Source organism: Danio rerio, chromosome 25 (genome assembly GCF_052040795.2).
Source record: "Danio rerio strain M-AB ecotype USA chromosome 25, GRCz13ab, whole genome shotgun sequence".
Classification (NCBI taxonomy): domain Eukaryota; kingdom Metazoa; phylum Chordata; class Actinopteri; order Cypriniformes; family Danionidae; genus Danio; species Danio rerio.
In genome coordinates, this window is record NC_141045.1 from 15,537,179 (window position 1) to 15,558,540 (window position 21,362).

General features: G+C 34.8%; 1 protein-coding gene across 5 annotated transcripts in view; it reads left to right on the forward strand.

Annotated features, from left to right (window-relative positions):
* The window catches only part of shank2b (SH3 and multiple ankyrin repeat domains 2b), a 237,924-nt gene that overhangs the window by 170,873 nt on the left and 45,689 nt on the right, over positions 1-21,362 (forward strand). For all 5 annotated transcript variants that reach the window (XM_087311012.1, NM_001128347.1, XM_087311013.1 and 2 more), the window contains 2 exons: positions 9,003-9,085; positions 11,095-11,219. In XM_087311012.1, coding sequence (XP_087167138.1) covers positions 9,003-9,085; positions 11,095-11,219 — 208 coding nt within the window. The remainder of the gene's footprint in view (positions 1-9,002; positions 9,086-11,094; positions 11,220-21,362) is intronic.

A 21,362-nucleotide genomic window follows, 5' to 3' on the forward strand; every position in this document is an offset into this window, starting at 1 on the left:
ATGATAACAAATAATCATTAGATTACTAACAACCCAATGAGTTGTTTAGCGGGGCGCATTTTAGCTATTATGTTTACACATTTAACATTTTCCTGAGGCGATTTAAACCAAAATGCACAATGACACTCTATCAAACAAATCTACAAAAATAAGGAACATGGTTACTTACTGAGTTATTAACACAGAAATACCACATAAAGAGAAAGGACGAACTTTAAAGAAATAAACAATGTGAGAAAAGCTCCGTTAAAGTGCACAGGACAAGTCTGAACAAGTTTCACCCAGGCACTTGTGAGGCAGACAGTTCTATACAATTACATAATCTACACTGTACTATGAACTTGAGCACAGCACGCTAAAAAGACCTGAAAAAAAAAAAAAAACAGATCCCCCTGCATCCGGCTGCCATACTCCTACCAGCTGACACACCCCTCACTCAGAGACGGTTGCCATGGAGACAGAGAGCCCATGGCAATGCAGTGCAAGCTACTTCCTGCTGCAGGAGCTTGAGTGACAGCCGTACAGAGAGAGACACATTGCTGAACTTGTCACAGATATGCATGAACAGTACATGCTGCTATGTCAGTCTTTATCAGAAACACTGATTTTATGCTCTAGATACGAATATGATGATGACTAGGCCCACATGAAATCTGCATGCTCAGAATTCCACAGATTTCTGCAGATTTTTAGCCCATCATTGATTCTTTTTATTTACTTGTGTAAATGTGTGTAAATTTATATTTATTTAGTTTTTTAATTAATTTCAGTATAATTTTTTACTAATATCAAAATATTTATATAATTTATTCATATAATGTTCATATAATTTATTTACAATACAGCTTTTAGTAGACATATTATATAGAAGACTTGCTTTGTTTACCAAATAAAGTCTAATTGGATTTGCTTTGTAAACATTAAATACAAGTTAAAATGGTATTACTTTTTAGTTCTTATGTTAAGGTTTTAGTTGTGATACTCCCAAAATCATTCTGCATAAATCTGCAGATTTATAACAAAATACTGTCTGGCCCTAATCATGACTATTATAAATTAAAATTACGTTGTGTTTTTTTTTTTTTGTGTTAGTATCAATATGTTTGACTTAAAGGTCTTGTAATATGCATTGAAATGCAGAGCTTTTTATTTTGTAGCTCCTCCTCCTTTTAAAAACTAGCCATAATGTAAAACAGGCAATAGAGTTTTGCAAGTAAATCAACTGTAAATCTCTAAGTAAACTCAGTGATAAGGTGAAATAAAAAATGTTCACAATGTTAGAGACATTTTAAAAGAGTTTTTTACTTCATGAAAAAACAAATTTCTGTATGGATGACAACAGAATGGAATATTTAACCTAAAATTAGCAATAAATGAAAAAAGCTTAGACAGAAGGTCTGTCAAACAAAGAATAAAATGTTGTTCCAAATGCAGATTTTACAACTTTCCTATTTATATTTATAAGTTAATATATTAATTAATGAAACTTCTTACACTGATTCTGCATATTGACTGATTGCTTGCATTTTATTTTCTATAATGTATAAACTTACTGTACATCATATTTTATGATGGCCATTATTGATTATTAAAACTAATATTCAGCAAAAAAAGACAGGGCATGTATCTGATTTTCAATGAAAACAATAGGAGGCAGTGATGTTATAGGTAGGCCCAGACAGAATCCGCGGTTTTTGCTATTTCTGCAGAGAATTTTGGTAAAAATCTGCAGATTTCTGCAGAATTATTTTGGAAGTGTCATAACTAAAACCTTAACATGTCAAATAAAAAATAATATCTTTTAAACTTTTATTTAATGTTTAAAATGCAAATCCAATTAGATTCACTTTATTTGGTAAACAAAGCAAGTCTCTCATATAACATAGATAAAAAAATCTACTAAAAGACAAAAATTTCACGCGCACGCAGATTCCTTGTGGGCCTAGTTATAGGCTCCGTTTTGTTATAAATATGCGTACAGTGAAGATGACAGTCATATAAATATGTAGCTACACAACGCCTCAACATTTTTGGTGTCTGTTAAGTTAATATCAAAATGAAAATAGGCAGTTCTTTAAATCATGTTTTTATTTTATTGCTAAGAAAGTGAAACAACGTATCCAGGGTGATGTGAATAATGTTATAAAGTACACTGTTCTTTTTGAAGTTTTACCTGATGTGTCCTCAGGAGTTTGTTTTCCACATCAAACTTGCGAAGTCTGAACTTACAAGGAGAGGATGCAAGACTGAACTGTGTGTAGGCTGGAAAAAGCCCCAATCAAATACTGAATGTTTGCAGCCACGCCTGTTTTCAGATGTCTGTTTTCCCCCATTACATACTAACACAGAACAGCAGTGTTTTAGAATGAAAACCGGCCTCTTCAGCATTTTCAAAAAGCTCCATTTTCAGAGCTCAAATTCCAGCGTAGTGTGGACGGATGGCGTAACTGTAGCAAAACTTGTGCGTTTTAAAACTAAAAAGTATTAGATTAAACGGAGCATTAGCTAGTTGGTTGAAGACTTTACAGAGTGAACGCCCTGCAAACCCTCTACAGCCTATCTCTACTGGCTCACAGTGGGTCTTCAAGCCCCTCTCCCAACACTTCTCTACTAGCTCCTGCTACTTTGAGCGTTTCCTTTCATTTGCCTCTTCCATCTGCTCTTGAGACGTGAACATGAGACGTGAGATTGGAAAGAATAAATAAGTAAAAAAAAACACAAAAACCAAACCAACAACCAAAAAATTGTTTAAGAACAATACGAGAGTGAGTAAATGGTGACAAAATGTACATTTTTTAATGATCTTACCATTGGTTTGAGAGTAGTCATTTTGACATGCTAATAGAACTTATGTATACTACCTGACAAGAGTCTTGTCGTCAATCCCAGTTGTAAGAGCAACAAATAATAACTTGAAGTGGCAGAAGGTAGATATTTCTGATGAATCATCTGTTGAACTGCGTCCCAATCATCACAAATACTTCAGGAGAGCTATTGGAACCGGCATGAACACAAGATTCTCACAGAAATCAGTCAAGTTTGGTGAAGGAAAAATCATGGTTTGGGGTTACATTCAGTATGGGAGAGATCTGCAGAGTGGATGGCAACATCAACAGGAATCAAGACATTTGTGCTGCTCATTACATTACAAGTCACAAGAGAGGGCAAATTCTTCAGCAGGATAGCACTCCTTCTCATACTTCATCCTCCACATCAAAGTTCCTGAAAGCAAAGAAGGTCAAGGTGCTCCAGGATTGTCCAGCCCAGTCACCAAACATGAACATTATTGAGCATGTCTGGGGTAAGATGAAGAGTTGAAGATCAATCCAAAGATTCTTGATTACCTCTGGGAGTCCTGCAAGAACGCTTTCTTTGCCATTCCAGATGACTTTATTCTTGAGTTATTTGAGTCATTGCAGAGATGTATGGATGCAGTCCTCCAAGCTCATAGGAGTCAGACACAAAAATAATTCTTTTTCCACTGCACCATGACTTTATATTCCATATTGTACATTATTTCTGTTTAGTAACAATACTTTTGTTTAAGCAAAGTCTGACCTTACTGTCCTAATTAAATAATTCAAAATGCAAAGCATGATCATATTTTGGTAAAGTAAGCGTAATCTAGAGACATTGTCTTTCATATAAGCCACTTCTGATGCCAAATGATCAACCAGAAGTCAAATTAATATTTGTTGTTCCTAAAACTTAGATAGGCGACAAGACTTTTGTCAGGAAGTGTATTTGATCATCTGAAATATATATTGGCTGTCTGTAAAGCGAAAGCAAAAACGTGATTTATATCACTACATCTCATTTAGTTTTAGTTCTGCGATTAATCAAAGCTTTTAAGAGGGTTTGTTCTTATCAAGTAAGTTTAGCATGAGAGGTGGGAGTTGTGCTCGAGGATTATCTGTAAAGAGATCCAACGAATGCCTGAATTCACAGCATGAGTGCAAGAAAAATGAAAGTTTATGGAGTTTCAGTGACAGTAATGCATGGATCTTTTGTATAAAACACTGAAGATATAATTTATTAGTGCAAAGGGGACATATGATAATGCCAAAAATCTCATTTTACCACTAAAAATGGCCTATTTATATGTAGCCAGTGACAAAGTAGGAGCATATGACTAACATGATTAATAATTCAGCTTCAGAATCATGATTATTTGTATTCTGGTGTTATCATTGCCCTGTTCGAGTCAACACTAAATTGAGCTTTTTAATCATCAGCACATTTTGTCATTTGTTGCTCTGTAGCAGGGGTGGGCAAACTCGTTCCTTGAGGGCTGTTGTCCTGCATAGTTTAGCTCCAACACTAATCAAACACACCTCAACATGCTAATCAGTTTCTTCAGGATCACTAGAAGTCTATAGGCTGGTGTGTTTGATTAGAGTTGGAGCTAAATTGTGCAGGACACCAGCCCTCTAGGACTGAGTTTGCCCACCCCTGCTCTATAGTATGTCTTAGAAGTATTGTAATGATAATGAAACCGAACAAATCCTTTTTTTTTTTGCCTTTAAACATAGCAATGATATTTTATTGTGACTTTAATATCATGAGTTTAGTGTATGATTACACCCCTAATCCACATTGGCATGTAAATATTGGTCTGTGTATGGAATGTTGTGTAGAAGACGGCAAAAAAAAAAAAGGAATGAGATCAGCACACAGGTATAAATGCATTATGAGCAAATAATATTTCCAAGCTATTGAGCCCCATCCAACAGGCCTGGATATTAATGACCTTGTTGCTCTGTGACATCGCCACAGTGTCCCCTTTAAAGCAGATTATGTTGCCATGACAACCATGCATCATTCCTCAGGAGTCAGCAATCTACCGCTTGAGCTCTTTCAATATTTCTCCTATAGTTTTAGAGTGTGACGTATGTCAGGCAATCTGGTGTTCACAGGTTAAAGCTGAAGATATTCATGGGAGTATTAACAACTCAAGATCTTTGATTTAAGAAAAACAAACCACAAAAATGAATAGTTATCATGACGCTTCCCCAGATGGCATTTAAGAATTGCAAGAATCTAATATGTTATGTTTAATCATTCAAATGAGATATTGTTTAATTAAATATGAAAAGATGTTTATGTTCATGTTAACCTCTGCTTAAATCAAGCTTTAAAAAATGTATTGGTATTCAATTGTTTTAAGAAAAAAAGCACAGTAAGAGCTAAGTAATATAACACAATGCATAAACATGCATTAAATATTTATATTTAGCAGTTTACATGTGTTTGTTGCCTCAATACAAGCATACTCTGCAAATATACACGTTAAAACAACAAAAGATACATTTAAACAACTACATTCTCATTGGAGGGACTCTGAATAAGATTTTAATTTGTTTATGTATTCTGACGAGCTGTAAAAAAATAAGATGCATGGCTCAGTTTTTTCATCCTGCTTCTCCAGTTTTCAAAATAAGAGTTCCAGATACATAGTATGTTTAATAAAAGCATATTTAAACTTGAAGATAAGATGGAAAAAAAACGTTGTCGAAATATCGCTTGGAAATGTTGTGGCCAATCAATAGCAGCCTGGGGCGTGCATATTAATAAGTCCGTGTTTAGTTCCGATTGGCCTGTTTTTTCACTGGGATTTTACACTCATCGGATTTATGTGAAACTGAGAAAACAATGGTGTTCGATGCTCACGGTATGTAATTACCATGTAGTAAACTTTTATTATTCAGCTATCCAGATTCTATGGCACCTTTAAAAATGTATATTGTTATTGAGTATCGGAAAATTTCAATATTCAATGTTTCATTCATATTGTTATTGAAATACACAGGAAAAACCTAATAAAAGTGCAACAAATGAAATACTTAAAGTTTGTTTTGAACATTTTTTTTATATTAGATTAAAAACTTTATGACAAGCAAAAAAGCATGACAAAAGTGTTTTTGCCTGCAGTGTCCTGCCTTAACCAAACTAGATTCATGCATGACCTTTAGTGATTATTGCAGGGTCTAGTGCAGTAAAATGTAGCAGCTCAGGCCACAATCCTATTTCCTCATATGAATGAACTCGAAGTATCAGGTGGAAATGAGACTCCAGCTCTTTGAAAGCTGTGCAATTCAGTGTGATTTCCAAGACTGGCTTTAATACTCCATCTAAAAGATGGTAAGTTCGCTTGTCCTTCAGGGGAAAGTGAGAGAACATTTGCTTTTCATCTCTATCACATTCAAACTGCATAACTCTACTTGTCTCCGGTGTCTTCTATGGTTGAACACCTTCCGTAATTGATCTGCTTGCTCACGGGGTGTGTTTTAGGGATGGATATTGATGGTGCCAGGCAGGAGGTAACACTTAGTTTCACACAGATATTATGGCATTCAGGAAAGCCACTGCCACAGTATACAAATAGTACAATTAGTCCTTCTAATAACAGATAAATTTAAAGTAATTTAAAGCAAAAATGGGGCTAATTCCAAATTTACTAAGATAATAAATATAAATTCAAGCACATTTATGTTGCATCTAAATATGTAAACCAATGATTAAAGGAAAATTGTCATCATTTATTCACCTTTGAAGTTGTTTCAAACCTGAGTTTCTTATTTCTGTTGAACAAAAATCTTTTTTTTTTTTTAGGACATTTGAAAAATGTTGGTATCCATTGACATAATAAAATAAGATACTTGGATAGTCAATGGCTACAGTTTTCAAAATATATTCTTTTGTTACAACTAGTTATACCAATTGTAATTTGTGCGTCAGTAGCAATGGTTTTAATATAATAAAACCATGTTAAATTAGCATGAGTTAATTTTTCATGAGTGTTTATAGTATTTTTCATCTCTGCAGGAACAAGACATCAACACAACGTCATATTGACGTTTTACCCCGACATACCCCAACATTGGGATGTTTTTATTTTGTTTGGAAATAAAAATCGGGTTGATGTTAAAACTCAACATGCCAACGTCAATGTCCAACATCCAACTTAAAATTAACCTAGAATCAACCAAATAGCAACGTCTGCTTAAGATACACCTGTAGACGTTACCACTATGACATCTATCAGATGTTGGATTTTGGTCACTTTCTAACACAACCTAAAATCAACTAAATATCAACATAATTTTACCTCGTTATTGGACATTAAAATAACGTCCTTAGATGCTGGCTAGACATTGAATTTTGGTCACCTGACGTCATGATCTAAATCTAACCTAATATTAGGGGTGAGGTTTTCTCATTTTAATGTTCTAAGTTTAGCATAGTCACATCACTTACACCAGATTAACTTTAGAAATAAATAGAATAGAAATAGAAATTTAAAGTCATAGGCTACATTTGATAATATATCAAATGAAATAGTTTTGAACAATTTTACGAAGAAAGTGCTGGATCAGTGTCATCAAGATTGTGTGAAATTTGGCCCTTGCTTGTAGCCTGGTGTTAGGATGTGTTTTTTTGTAATCTAACCAGAAATAGACTATAGCTGCGTCCGAAATCGCATACCTCCATACTATATATTACGCTAAAAACAGTATGCGAGCTAAGTAGTATGTAGTATTGAATTTTGGCTACCTGACATCATGACCTAAATGTAACCTAATTATAATGCCTCATGATGTTGTGTGCCTGTGATGGGTCACTGTGAGTTGGGATTGTTTTCACGAAAAATGTATGTATGCAAAACTTTCTAAAGTTATTAATTATTATATTTTTCTAATGCAGCATCATCATGTAAACATAAGCTTAGAAGTAACATACCCCATGGATTTATCTTGTTTGTATCACTTACGTGGTCATCCCTTTCAAAAATTAACCATGGTATGATTACAAAGAAATTAAAGATTTTGTTATTAAACCACAGTAACCACAAATTAATGATTAACAAAGTAACTTTCTACACTAACCAGTTCAACACTATTTGTAAAAAACAAAAAAAAACAAAAAAACAAAAAAAAAAACACAAAAAAAAACAATAGCCTACTTCAAAACCTTGTTTGCTATACTTTTGCCATTATAAAACCATAGGTTATTTTCTTAAAGTTTGCGATTAGATACTTATTTTTATGTTTGTTCCATAAAAAAAAATACTCAAAGTTAAGGGATAGTAAAGTGATAGTTCACCTCAAACCGAATATTCTGTCATCATTTACTCACCTCCAAACCTGAACACAAAAGAAGATATTTTGAAGAAGGCTGGAAACATTTAAACATTGACTTCCATAGTATTTGTTTTTCTATGAAAGTCAGCGGTTACAGCCATTCACCTCTCTTTAAAGTTTCTCCTTTTGTGTTCAGAATAATTAAGAAACACATTAAGTTTTGTAACCACTTGAGGGTGAGTGAAGAGTGAGTAATTTTCATTTTTGGAGAATCTATCCATTTAATTAATAATTTGAAACGTTAAACTACATAAGAAGGCTAAAATACAAAAGCTTCCTTAAATTATTTCAACCTTTAACGAAGGCATAAAATTGTTTTAGGTTGCGCGCTCAGCAAAGGCCAGTGCGCGCGCACATGTATACCTTCTTCATTTCTCTTTCGCGCGCTCCCTCTTTCCTCTGTAGCACTGTAAACCGTTTCTCTCTCTCTCTATCTCTATCTCTCTATCTCTCTCTCCCGCTCTCTCTCTTTCTCTCTCTTTCTCCCACTCCCTCTCTCCCGCTCTCTCACTCTCTCTCCTCCATCCCCATTCCTCCACGATTACCGCTCATGTTTTCCTCTGGTGATTTTCATCCTTCATCTGGCGGTTATGTCTCGCGCTTACGACACGCTCTCTCGCCGGCGACCGGGCCCTGCCTTTCTTAACCGGTGTCACAGCTCCTTCTTCGACAGATAAAGCCGGCGGTGAGCTTTTTCCGCGGTTACAACTCTCTTCACATCGCGCTCTTCGTCGCAAAAATGATTAATTCCGCTCAGCCGACGCCTGTCAGGATGAAGCATCACTCCGCGCGCGCGGCGGTGGCGATGATGAGGATGATAGGCTGTAATAATGGTCGTTATGCGCGGAATTTTCTCCACAGCGACTGCGTTATCAACGAAAAGACTGTCGTGCTGCAGAAGAAGGATAACGAGGGATTCGGGTTCGTGTTGAGAGGGGCGAAAGGTAGGGAAAAGACGGACATGTTATCATAACTGTTCCTCACTTCATGCTTCACACCCTCGAGAATCAGACGCTGTTGGTTCTTCATTTAACGCTATTATCCCAATCCCCGTTTTATGTACCCCCTCACTTAACGTCATTTCTGTTGATTTCAAAGCGCGTCATCGCGCGCGCACTTGATGTGATGTGTCTGCGTGGCTTGAGCTGCATGAATTGCATCCATGTCAAGAAGTTGTGGATTAACGCGTCTCTTGGTGTCAGCGTGTCCATCACTTGACTGCGATGAATTTAAGTGGGCTTGTCAAATCTGTGAAGTGTAAACAGAGACCCCCACCCACTCCCTGCTCCATGTGCTTGGCTTGTGTTTGACTGCATTAGGGTTTTGCTGGCACTTTGTCTCGAGGGCTTCCTGACAGTCCAGCTGTTTCCTGCTGTGCTTGAAGAGTTTAATTCACTTGCAAATCCTTTATATAAATGGCCTGAATCATTTGCGATGCATTAAAGGGATAGTTCACCCCCAAAATGTAAATTTAATCATCATTACTCACTCTCTAGAGGAGTTTGTTCTTTCGGCTGAAAGCAAAAGAAGATATTGTAAAGAATGTTGGAAACAGACATTCATAGTAAGAAAAATACTATTAAAGACAATGGCTGTACAACATTCTTCAAAATATCTCTGTGTTTATCATAAAGAAAACACTCAGGTTTGGAACAACTGACTAAACGATGACAGAAATTTTCCTTTTTGGGTGGTGAACAATCCCTTAAACTGCTCCTCAAAGTGTCGCAGCTGCATTGCTTTCAGTTTCAGCTCATCTTGAAGTTGCATGTGGTGCACTGTTTGACTGTTTTCTGCATCAGCTCTCGCGATGGCCCTCGTTCTGTCAGGCTCCAGACCAGTGCTTCTCCCCACACTGTCAGCGGTGACATCCATGCATGCATTTTCTCTGGTTATATAAATGTCCCAACTCCTGCATTCATTTTTGATTTGGTCGGATGGATGCATTGCAGCTTGCATCATGTCTCATCCGACCAGATGCTCTTGTTTAACTGCACTCATTATCCATTGTGCTAGCATGAACTCGTTTCATAGGAATTGCATTCATTCACATCATACGTGTAAAAGCATGTTGTTTTTAGCATGTCTTTGAGTAATGTCAAGTTGAATTATGGAATAGAGGATGATGAATAATACATTGCCTGAATAATAATATTATATTATGATGAATGAATCTATCTATCTATCTATCTATCTATCTATCTATCTATCTATCTATCTATCTATCTATCTATCTATCTATCTATCTATCTATCTATCTATCTATCTATCTATCTATCTTATCTGTCTGTCTGTCTGTCTGTCTGTCTGTCTATCTGTCTGTCTGTCTGTCTGTCTGTCTATCTATCTATCTATCTATCTATCTATCTATCTATCTATCTATCTATAATAAAACAACTAATACGTGTGTATTTAAATATATAGACACATTTTATGGCTTATTTTTAGATACTTTTTGAAAGTTTTTTCTGTGTAGACATGTATATGTTTTACTCATAAAATATATTGAATATCTAATTTATTTTTACAATGTGTATATATAATTTATAGGTAAGATAAAGCATTTAAATATTTACATATATTTTTACATATATTTATTAAATAATATATATATATATATATATATATATATATATATATATATATATATATATATATATATATATATATATATGATGAATATATATAAATATAGATGTTTTAACGTACAAATAATATAAATTTATAATTGAAAAAAATATGTTTATAAATACAAAACAAATAGTATAAAAATAAACTAAATGTTTAATAATAGTATTAATAATAATATACATTTTCATAAACGTTTTACTTAAAATGAAGTGTAGTCTAAGATTTAGCTTTAATCTGGGCTCCTAAAACTAGCACAATGTCTTTTGATTCTCACAATCTCTTTCTTTTGCTTCTGTCTCGCCTGGATCGGCCTGGACGTTAGCGGATACCCCCATTGAGGAGTTCACTCCCACTCCAGCCTTCCCTGCGTTACAGTATCTGGAGTCTGTGGATGAGGGAGGGGTGGCATGGAAAGCTGGTTTAAGAACAGGAGACTTCCTCATCGAGGTAAGAAAACGATTGGGTTTCCTTAAGCTTATGTTTTTTTTCTGCTTGCTGAAGGGATGGAAAGGTCCCTGATCAGCTGGAACAAGTGATGTCCGAACCAATGCAGGGCACTTCATCTTGAACTTGCTGCTGAATCATTCACACGAATGTTTGTGCACAGTCTGAGTTTGTGAATACGAGGAAAGGTCATGGTTACATCTTTAATGAGACCGAGGAGCTTAGAGATCCAGGAGATGGAGAAAGCTGTGAATGCACAGAGGTCTTTCCTGTGCAGAAAACTCCCCCCACCTCCATGTCTCCAGAGTTCTTTGGTCTGGGTTGCATTGAAAGGGCTAACCTTTGCGCAGGCAATCTGGCTTATCTTTTTTTTAATTCTCACTTTTAATGAATGAGGGTGTAACCTTGACACTCTGAATTCAGTTGGAAGTTGAAAATGTCAGGCCGGTAATCACCTATCATAACTCTTTGTAGAAGTTGGGCTTTGGATCCGATAGTTGTCTGAGAGTGATCTTGCATTTATTGGATGTCGTAAATTTTTAATGCCTCCGAGGTACTCTGGATCTGTAACCTGTCAAGTCCTAAAAAGCAGCAAGGACAGCTATGAAGTATTGAGATAAGAGCTCACATTGACCATCTTTAAGTCCGACGTCAAATCAAAATAAAGCTTATTTTAGATGTTAGTAGCAGTATGTTAGCCTTAAGAATAGGGCTGCATTGGTAAAATCTGATATTGCAATGTTTTATTTTTCTTCGATAGATATTCTTTCACAACGTGGTTCATTTGACCATTTTGCTTTCTGGAGAGTCTATCAGTATTCAGGTACAGAAATTGAATTATCACAATGCAAAAAAAAAAAGAATTCTTACTTTGCTTTGTCTCATTTCTAGTATCAATATCTAAAAATTGTTAGATCAAATAAAACTATTTTTGTGTTTCATCTTCAGAAGAAATAAGTGACAATTATGAGTTTATCCAAGCAACATTATCTACCAACAGGATACGTAAAATATTTATATTTTTGCCTGGAAATGTAGATATTTGGACTATAAACAATAAACAAAATTGCACTATGGCATTTATTGACCAAACACCATTTAATATTGATAAAAAAAGATTCGGTATTTGGGTAAGTTTTGGTATGAAGACTTTAGTTTTTGTTAATGTGGATGCTGAGCGCGCGCCTTGGAAGCAAGGCTGATAAACTTAGGTTCTAAGTTTGTCATTTCCAATGGAGGAGTGCAACTTGCATGAAACGCACATTGGAGCGTCATGCACATGTTGTGCAAGCGGCACACACATACACGTGACGCGAGCATTTTCCAGCCTCACCTAGTTGAAAATATCAGAACTTTTCAGAATGCCACGTGAGCACCGCGATTCATGCAAATAGAACTAACCCATTTGCTTGACCCTTTGTATGGAATATACACATTTCAGTAATAACGGTATACTAATTACCTCAGACAAACAGTGCACACACAAACACTACAGTGCTTTTTACTTTTGTACATAGATACGAGACCTAGATACGAGAGACACCAGAGTGCCGTAAAGCAGCAGTGAAGAGACTGTAAATATAAAAAGATGTAAGGATGCCACCAGAGTGGCTTTTTGGTTTCTTTTCTTGTGCAACCCAGCCACTAGCTCCCCATCTGAAAGATTGTTTAGCATGGGGTTATGTAGTCATCCAAATTCACAATTTGTAATGTTTCAGTATGTATTTCAATAATGATGGCTGGTTCTTTAAGCTCATATTTGATTATGATCATTTGTTTTGTTTACAGAGTTTGAGGTTTACTGTATTGTTATTATTCACACCTTACAGATGTTGATCTAAATTGTCCGTAGTGGATTCGTGTGAATGAGTGTGTATGGATATTTTCCAGTGATGGGTTGCAGCTGTAAAACTTATGCTGGATAAGTTGGCAGTTCCTTCCGCTGTGGCGACCCCAGATTATTAATTAAAAATATTAAATAAGTGAAGTTTATTTATAAACTAATTTCCAGAGGATCACATGCTTATGATTGCTTGCAATTGGCCCGCATTATTCAATTCATGATTTACCAATCAGACGATTCCTAAGCCACTATAAGTACTCTAAGTTCCATATGACAGCCATCTTTGTTTTGAAGAATCCCTCTTCCACCCCTATTTCTCCTCCTTTCCTAGATGGGTGGCATGCTGGCCCAGTGGTTAGCACTTTTGCCTTACAGCAAGAACGTCACTGGTTCTAATCCTTACCAAGCCAGCCGATGTTTCTGTGCAGAGTTTACACGTTCTCCCCGTGCTTACGTGGGTTTCCCCGGGTTCCCCGATTTCATGCAACTTAAGTTAATTGACTAATTCCAAATCAGCACCATAGACATGCTCCTAGTAAGTAGTCATCTCTAAAGAGCAATCACTATCTGTTTTAATTTAACTTTTGTTAAAACTTAGGACTTCAAATCGATGGTTAGATTTTAATGGTGTAAAGTCACGATTCAACAAATGACTAGGGTTCGAAATGATGTTCCTTGCCAGCCTTGTGATGTTCTTGTAATACGAAACGTCATAATTTCATCAGTGGTTTTCCTACTATCTTTGAGCTATCAACTTAGTTTTTCAACTCACAGACAGACTCATATACCATACAGAATTACAATAATGCACCTCCAAACATCATAATTTCTTGCGCCCAATTGTTTTGAACTCCTAAAACCACATGCAAATGATAAACTTTTACTCTATTATGGTTAAATTTAGCAGTGACTCTAAATCGCATGTGTTCTGTGGCTCCTTGTCAACTATAATTCCGACTCAACATTGCATATCTTGCGATGTGACTATTGCGCATGCACACATTGCAATATCATAACTGAAATGATACATTGTGCAGACCTACTTGACCTACAGTGACAAAATTTGCTTTGAGAAGAAAATATAAACATGCAGAGCTTGCAATTTGTCACTTTTGCCTATAATAAATTGATATATATATATATATATATATATATATATATATATATATATATATATATATATATTTTTTTTTTTTTTTTTTTTCAATAATAATTTTTAGGGGGTGTTTACCTTTATTAGATAGGACTGTGACGGAAATACAGGAAAACATTAGGAGCAAAGAGAGGGGAAGGATAAGCACAGGACCCCAAGCCGGGAATCGTACTGGGGTCGCCATGAGCACCATGGTGCCATACGTCAGCGCACTTAACCACTAGGCTATTGGCACCGACATGCATTGATATTTTTGACATCACCTCAAATTTAATCTTCTGACCAATCAAATGCTCTCTAGTATCTGACATGTCCCATCCTCTTCAAGACGCTATTGCCATGTGCTTGAGCTCAACCACTCTCACTGGCAGAGCTGTGATAAAAACAAAACACTATTGACTGTTATTTTTTTTTTTAAGGGAAGAGCTACAGTATGTCCCACCCTGTTTTCAGCTTTCAGTTTAAATTATGTCAAACATCAAACTAAAATGACATTTCAAAGCACTTCATGGGACCTTTAACCACCTTGTGGCTTGTTAAAGGAGTGGGATTGTTTTAATTTTTTTAGATGTAATTTATGAATTGTAGTAACTGCAACACAATATGGTTTAAAAACCTAGTAATCTTAGAAGTAGGTGGTTATAAGCAAGACCCAAATCAGTTTTATTTTCAGAGCATGTCATTGTGATCTAAAATAGCTCAATAGGATGCCTTGAAGGTTTGTGCATTCATTTGGCAGACAGATAGTCAAGTAATTATTAGGTTAAATATCTTTAAATATTCTGTCGTTTGCTATATATGTGTTGTTGATAGTAGTGAATATGTATTTCAAAAGGTAGATCTACAAATGTAGGTTTTAGCATCCTGCATTTTTTTGTAATTCCTAATATTTAGTATTAATATCAATATTAGGATTTACTAATTTTTTAAGGTAAGTAGTAAGGTAACAATTTATAAGCGCTGAATATGAACAAACAAATTAAGTTGAACATTACTAAGTTTATTTGTTTGTTTAATTTCAGCTCATATAAATTGTTCGCAACCACTTACATTAAAACATAGTAAATCCAATTAATTATTTTTTTTCATTGTGCATCTAATTGGATTTACTCTTCTGAAGTTAAAACATTGTCTAAAAATGTCTAAAGCATCCTAGCAAGCATTTGTTGTTTTCTAAAAGAAGTCTAGTAGATGTCTAATAGACGTCTAAACATAGTCATCTTGGCTAAAACAAGGCTGAATTTGGGCTGTCAGTGAAAATCTTATGGACGTCTTAGAATAGGCCAAAACTAAACTAAACAGAAATGTACGACTACACATATAAAGTTTGTCTAATTTGTCTGTTTGAGGAATGGTCTTGTTTTGGGCTATTCTTAGATGCCTATTGTCTTTTCACTGCAGCCCAAGTTTAGCCTGGTTTTAGCCAAGCTTTCTATGTTTAGATGTCTTTTAGATGTCTAATAAACACAAAATTGTTTGCTGGGACGGCACTTTTTTCTTATTTTATGCAACAACAAAAAGCACTGAACAACAATATTTTTATTTTAAGAATTTATTTGAAAAAAACATGAGTACGTTTAGAATAAAACATCAATCAGGCTGTTTTACTGCAACACAGATATAAATAGTAAATCAGGAGATTTTTTTAAGTTGTCTCTTAATTTTTTCATAGCTGTATATATAAAACATGTTTGGGGTCTTTATTTTTTATTCATTTTTAAAGAAGTCTTTAGAAATCACACGCTCCAGTGTCAAAGTCATTCTAACATGCTGATTTCGTATTATTGCCAATATTCAGAACAGCTGTGCTTATTTTGTGAAAACCACAATACAGTTTACATCGATGAATATAACATTATTTGTAAATTGTGCCCCAATACCCTAAATTAAGGGCAGTGACCATGTCTTTAACAAATTGTTTTCTAAGGTGTAAACAAAAAATAATGTAAATACTAAATCAGAAGTACTTATTTTGAGGTTTTTGCAAAGAATCTTATAAAAGTTGCATGTATATACTTTTATTAGGCCTAATATGTTGAAAACACCAACTGTTACTTGTCTTATATTAAGACTCACATGTGTTTTTTTATTTAATATGGCAAACACTGGAAACACTATAGTAATCAAAAAGTATAGTAATCACTGGATATAATATTTTTTAACATTACTATCATTAAACGGTTGTTTCAGAGTACATTTTGACTATACTTAAATGTTACCTAGTTCTGTTTCAACATTAATCTGATACTTAGGGTGTTTTCACACCTGCCTTATTTAGCTTGATTGAATGGCAGTAGAGTTCATTTTCCCTGTTGGTGTGGTTCGGCAGGTGTGAATGTAGCAATCACACTCGAGTGCTCACCAAAAGTGGACCAAAAAAGCTAAGCGAGACTTTCTTTGAAAAGGTGATCTCAGTACGCTTTCAAACGAATCCTGGAGCGATTTGTTTGTGGTAAGAACATGATCCAAACTAAAACAGACCCAACCGCAAAAAATACTGTGCCTTTTTGGACTAATCCAGCTGCCATAGTCCGATGCATTGTCCCATCTTATGGGGTGTGGAGGAAAAATATTTTTTGACAGCGCTTTACCAACAATTTTAATTTTAAGGTGACCATGTCGCAGTTTAGCTAAATGAATTCACGCCTTCTCCTGAAGTGATTTGTGCCTTCGCCGTTTGTAATGCAATTAAACGTTGCTTTTCAGCCGTGCTTAATTCTCAAAATGTATAGTTTGTCTAAAGTGATGTATACAAACTATATAGTATACTATGAGCAGGGATTCAGTCAGCCTGCACAGTCGTCCCTCCATAGTAAACTGCGACATTTTGCGTTTGTTTACTTGCAGGAGTTCCACTGGCATTTTCCTGATCATTAATTCTGACCAATCGAAAAGCTGTTTAGGAAATACGTTCAATAACATCGGGCCAATGAGTGATGTGGATTTTGTCACATGACTGCATTTTGTTTTTTTTTTAACTAGTGCAGACCAAAGCAATCAGTGTGGTATGAAATGGACCCAAAAACGGCAGAAAAATGCTACAGTGTAGTTCCCCATTGGTCTGGACCAAATGAACCGAACCACAGATGTAAAAGCACCCTTATAATCTAATGCATTGGAATTTGTGCACTGCTTTTGTAAAATAAAAAACCCAGCCTACTTTAATCTTAATGACCTTTGCAATCATTTTGACAGTAACAAGTGTTGTGTGATGGAGTGCAGGAATTTTAGACTTTAGGGGGCGGACAACTTGGCTATTTTTAATTATTGGAGGGGAAACTTGACCCCCTCAATGTCTATAGTAATTATGGATCTGCTGTAAATTAGTTTCTACATACTTTTGATCATTTAAATGCATCGTTGATGATATATATATATATATATATATATATATATATATATATATATATATATATATATATATATATATATATATATATATATATATATATATAGTTGAGGGCAAAACTATTAATCCTCCAGTGAAAAATGTATTCTATTTCAAATATTTCTCAAGTGATATTTAATGGAGCATTGACATTTTCAAAATATTTCCAATAATATTTTTTCTTCTGGAGAAAGTATTATTTGTTTTATTTCGGCTAGACTACAAGCAGTTTTTTTAATTATTATTTTTTAAAACACATTAAGGTCCATATTATTAGCCCCCCACAAGCAGTGTTTTTAGAACAAACCATCGTTATAGAATGCCTTGCCTAATTATCCTAACTTGCCTAATTAGCCTAGTTAAGCCTTTAAATGTAACTTTAAGATGAATAGTAGTGTCTTGAAAATGTATCTAGTAAAATATTCTGTACTGTCGTGGCAAAGATAATAGAAATCAGTTATTAGAAATTAGTTATTAAACCTATTATGTGTAAAACAGGATGCCCACTAGGTCTTAAAAAGTATTAAAAGTTGATAAAACAATTTAAAGAGTATTAAAAGTATTAAAGTAAAAAGTATTAAAAAGTCTTAAACACTATTTTGCAAGGTTTTTACTTTTGTATCAGTGGCTAAAGTTTGCCTGAATTTAATCTCTCTTTATTAATGAATATTGGGATGTGGAGGCGGCATGATGGCTCAGTGATTACTACTGTCGCCTCACAGCAAAAAGATTGCTGGTTTGAGTCCCGGCTGGGCCAGTTGGCAGTTCTTTGTGCAGTAGTGGATTTCCTCTGGGTGTTCCGGTTTCCCCACACAAAAAAAAAATGCACAAAACATGCTGCATAAAACATATGCTGGAATAGTTGGCGGTTCATTCGGCTGTGGCGACCCCTGATAGATGAGGGACAATGAATGAATGAATGAATAAATAAATGAATAATTGAATGAATAAATGAATGAATGGGTTTTTTAACTACAGCGGTTTGAAATGTAGTTTTGCTGAATGACTAAAAAGTTATCAGCATTTCTAGTCAAACCATCCTTCTGCAATCTTATACCACAAACAGATATAAGGGCAGTATTAATAGCTAAAATGTGGGAAAGCGTTGCTATTATGTGATTGTATTGTATTGCAACATGGAGCAATTAAGTGTTGATGTTAAATCAAAAGTAATTCACAAATACTTAAAAAAAAAAGAAATGGTTTAATAACAATAATAATTTAAAATAATTTGCTATAGCTACACTGAATTGGTTACAAAATAACAGCATGAAATGATAAAACATGAAATGATAAAAAAACATATGATATTAATTGTACCCAGCTTAATTGTAAAATAAAGTTACCTGAGAGAGAGAGAGAGAGAGAGAGAGAGAGAGAGAGAGATCTAGATTATTATAATCAATCATTGTAAATATAGAAATTATTAATTACTGTTTTAACCTAAAATGATGATTGTTAAATGTACAGTTTATTCTGATCTATTATTATTTTTTGATCTATTATTTTTTATTGATATATGTGAATAAAATAAAAGAGAGAGAGAGAGAGAGCTGGGGAGAGAGACACCTATTTTGTATCTTTCTTGACCATGTGACCAAAGCCCAAATACTGACACATACAAATTGACCAATCAACATGTTACCACATTGTAAAACCTCCAAAGTCCAGACACATATTAATCAGTCCCTGATCTTATCAGTATCTGCCTTTGGAATCTTTATGAACCTTCTTGGTGAAAAAGACATGTTTTGCCATATAAACAAATGCATAAGATAATTTGCCTTCCTACAGAATATTAGCATGTGTGTAGTTTATGAAATCCACAAAATCCTGCTAGATTTAATGTCACACTATTTTGTTTACTGTAGTAACCAAGGTAACACCGTTATTCCTGCTGTCGTAGGCGCCATTATTTCAGTTGTTTAACCATTTATTATAATGTTTTACTTTAGGATTAGTTTATTACAATCAGTATTTAAAATGTAAGGAAAAAGGTTTAAAAAAAGGTCTGAAAAGGTATTAAATGTCACTCTCTTTTTCCTGTACATCCTGTAGAAATGTGTTTAAAAAATCTCTCTGTTAAACAGAACTTGGGGAAAAATATATAATTAGTAAAATTCAATAGGCTGGCTAATAATTGAGAAATCACCAGTATATGTTTGTGTTTATCATTAATGGATGACTAGTCGCCATCCAGCCCATACTAATAATAAATACAAGATAATAGAGGATTTTTAGCAAAACACCTGTCATCCCCCTTCGGTTCTGGCTGATCTGACACTTCAGCAGGGACTGACCATGAGACATGAAAAGCACAGGGAACATCGTCTCTTTCTGCATCAGCAAAATAAATTCATTTGCATGCAAAATTCAGGAGAACACTCACTTTGCGTTAAAGCCCAGAGAGCAGATCCAAGATCTCAGTGCCGCATGGAAGGGCCGAGAAGGCAAGAAAATGATTGGCTCTCTTGATTTCATGAATTATTAGCTGCTTACAGTAATCCAAGAGTCTAAATTTACCTAAGCCAGAGTGGTTTCTACAGCAGAAGCAGTGGGAGCTGTGTTTTGATAATGTCATGGAAAGCATGTTTTCATAATTATGACTGTTTCTGTATTTAACTGCAAAATGTTTTTTAATGTTTAAGGATTTCACCTTCTCCACATTCACATTATTTTCAACTATTTTGCTAAGTTTTTTAAATTTAATATAAAATTTAGTTTTTTTGCCATAATAAATTTTTCACAATGCCAAAATATATTGGTTTGGCCAGTAGGCTGCTGTGAGACTGACAAAAAGTATCTTTATTAGATAATAATAATAATAATATTATTATTAATAATAATTATAATAATAATAATTATTATTATTATTATTGCTGTTGTTGTTGTTATTGTTATTATTATTATTATTATTGTTGTTGTTGTTATTATTATTATAATAATAATTATTGTTGTTGTTGTTATTATTATTATTATTATTAGTAGTAGTAGTAGTAGTATATTTAATATTTTTCAAGGTGTGTTTCCTGTCTTTGCTGGTTTAGGTCTGTCATGAGTAAACATATCACACTTAAAGACCCATGAAACCCCCCTCTTTCAGTTCAAGTCTACCGCTGAGTTTTTTTTTAAAAATGCATCGTTATGGGCGTGGAGCGCTGCAAGCAGAGGGAGGAGTGGGTGTGGCTGGCAGAGTAGGGGTAAAAAGAAGGAAGTGAACAAAATGAGACACAAATTGTGAGAAGATCCATGATTTTATCGTTTAAAAAGTTAAAATGCAAAGAAATAAACAGTAAGTAATTTAATGCCCTGCTACATTTATAATTTCGTAAATTCATACATAACCAAAATTTGTTATATCATTATAAAGATAATCGTGTTTATTTAAAGACTATAAATGAGGAGGACTTCTCTTCTTTTCAATCCCTGCGTCTGAATGCAGACAGTGGTTAGCAGTGCAGCAACCATTAACCCTGCAGGTAATCTGGAGATTTTAAACATAGGCAAACACAGCAGCACAGATATAGGCGATGTGTCTGAATGGTAACGAACTCAACTAATAAAACACAAAGTCCGCCATTCTCCAATTCTTGTTCAGCTCTCCCAACAAAAATGCTTGCTGCAAACTAACAGCTTTGCTGTATCGGCCCTGACAGCATCGCGGGAAAAAACATGCAACATACCTAATGGATCTTGGAAACAAACACATACAACCCGTGCCGCGTGCAGACGTGGTCTCACCCATTAGGTCTCACAGCTTGG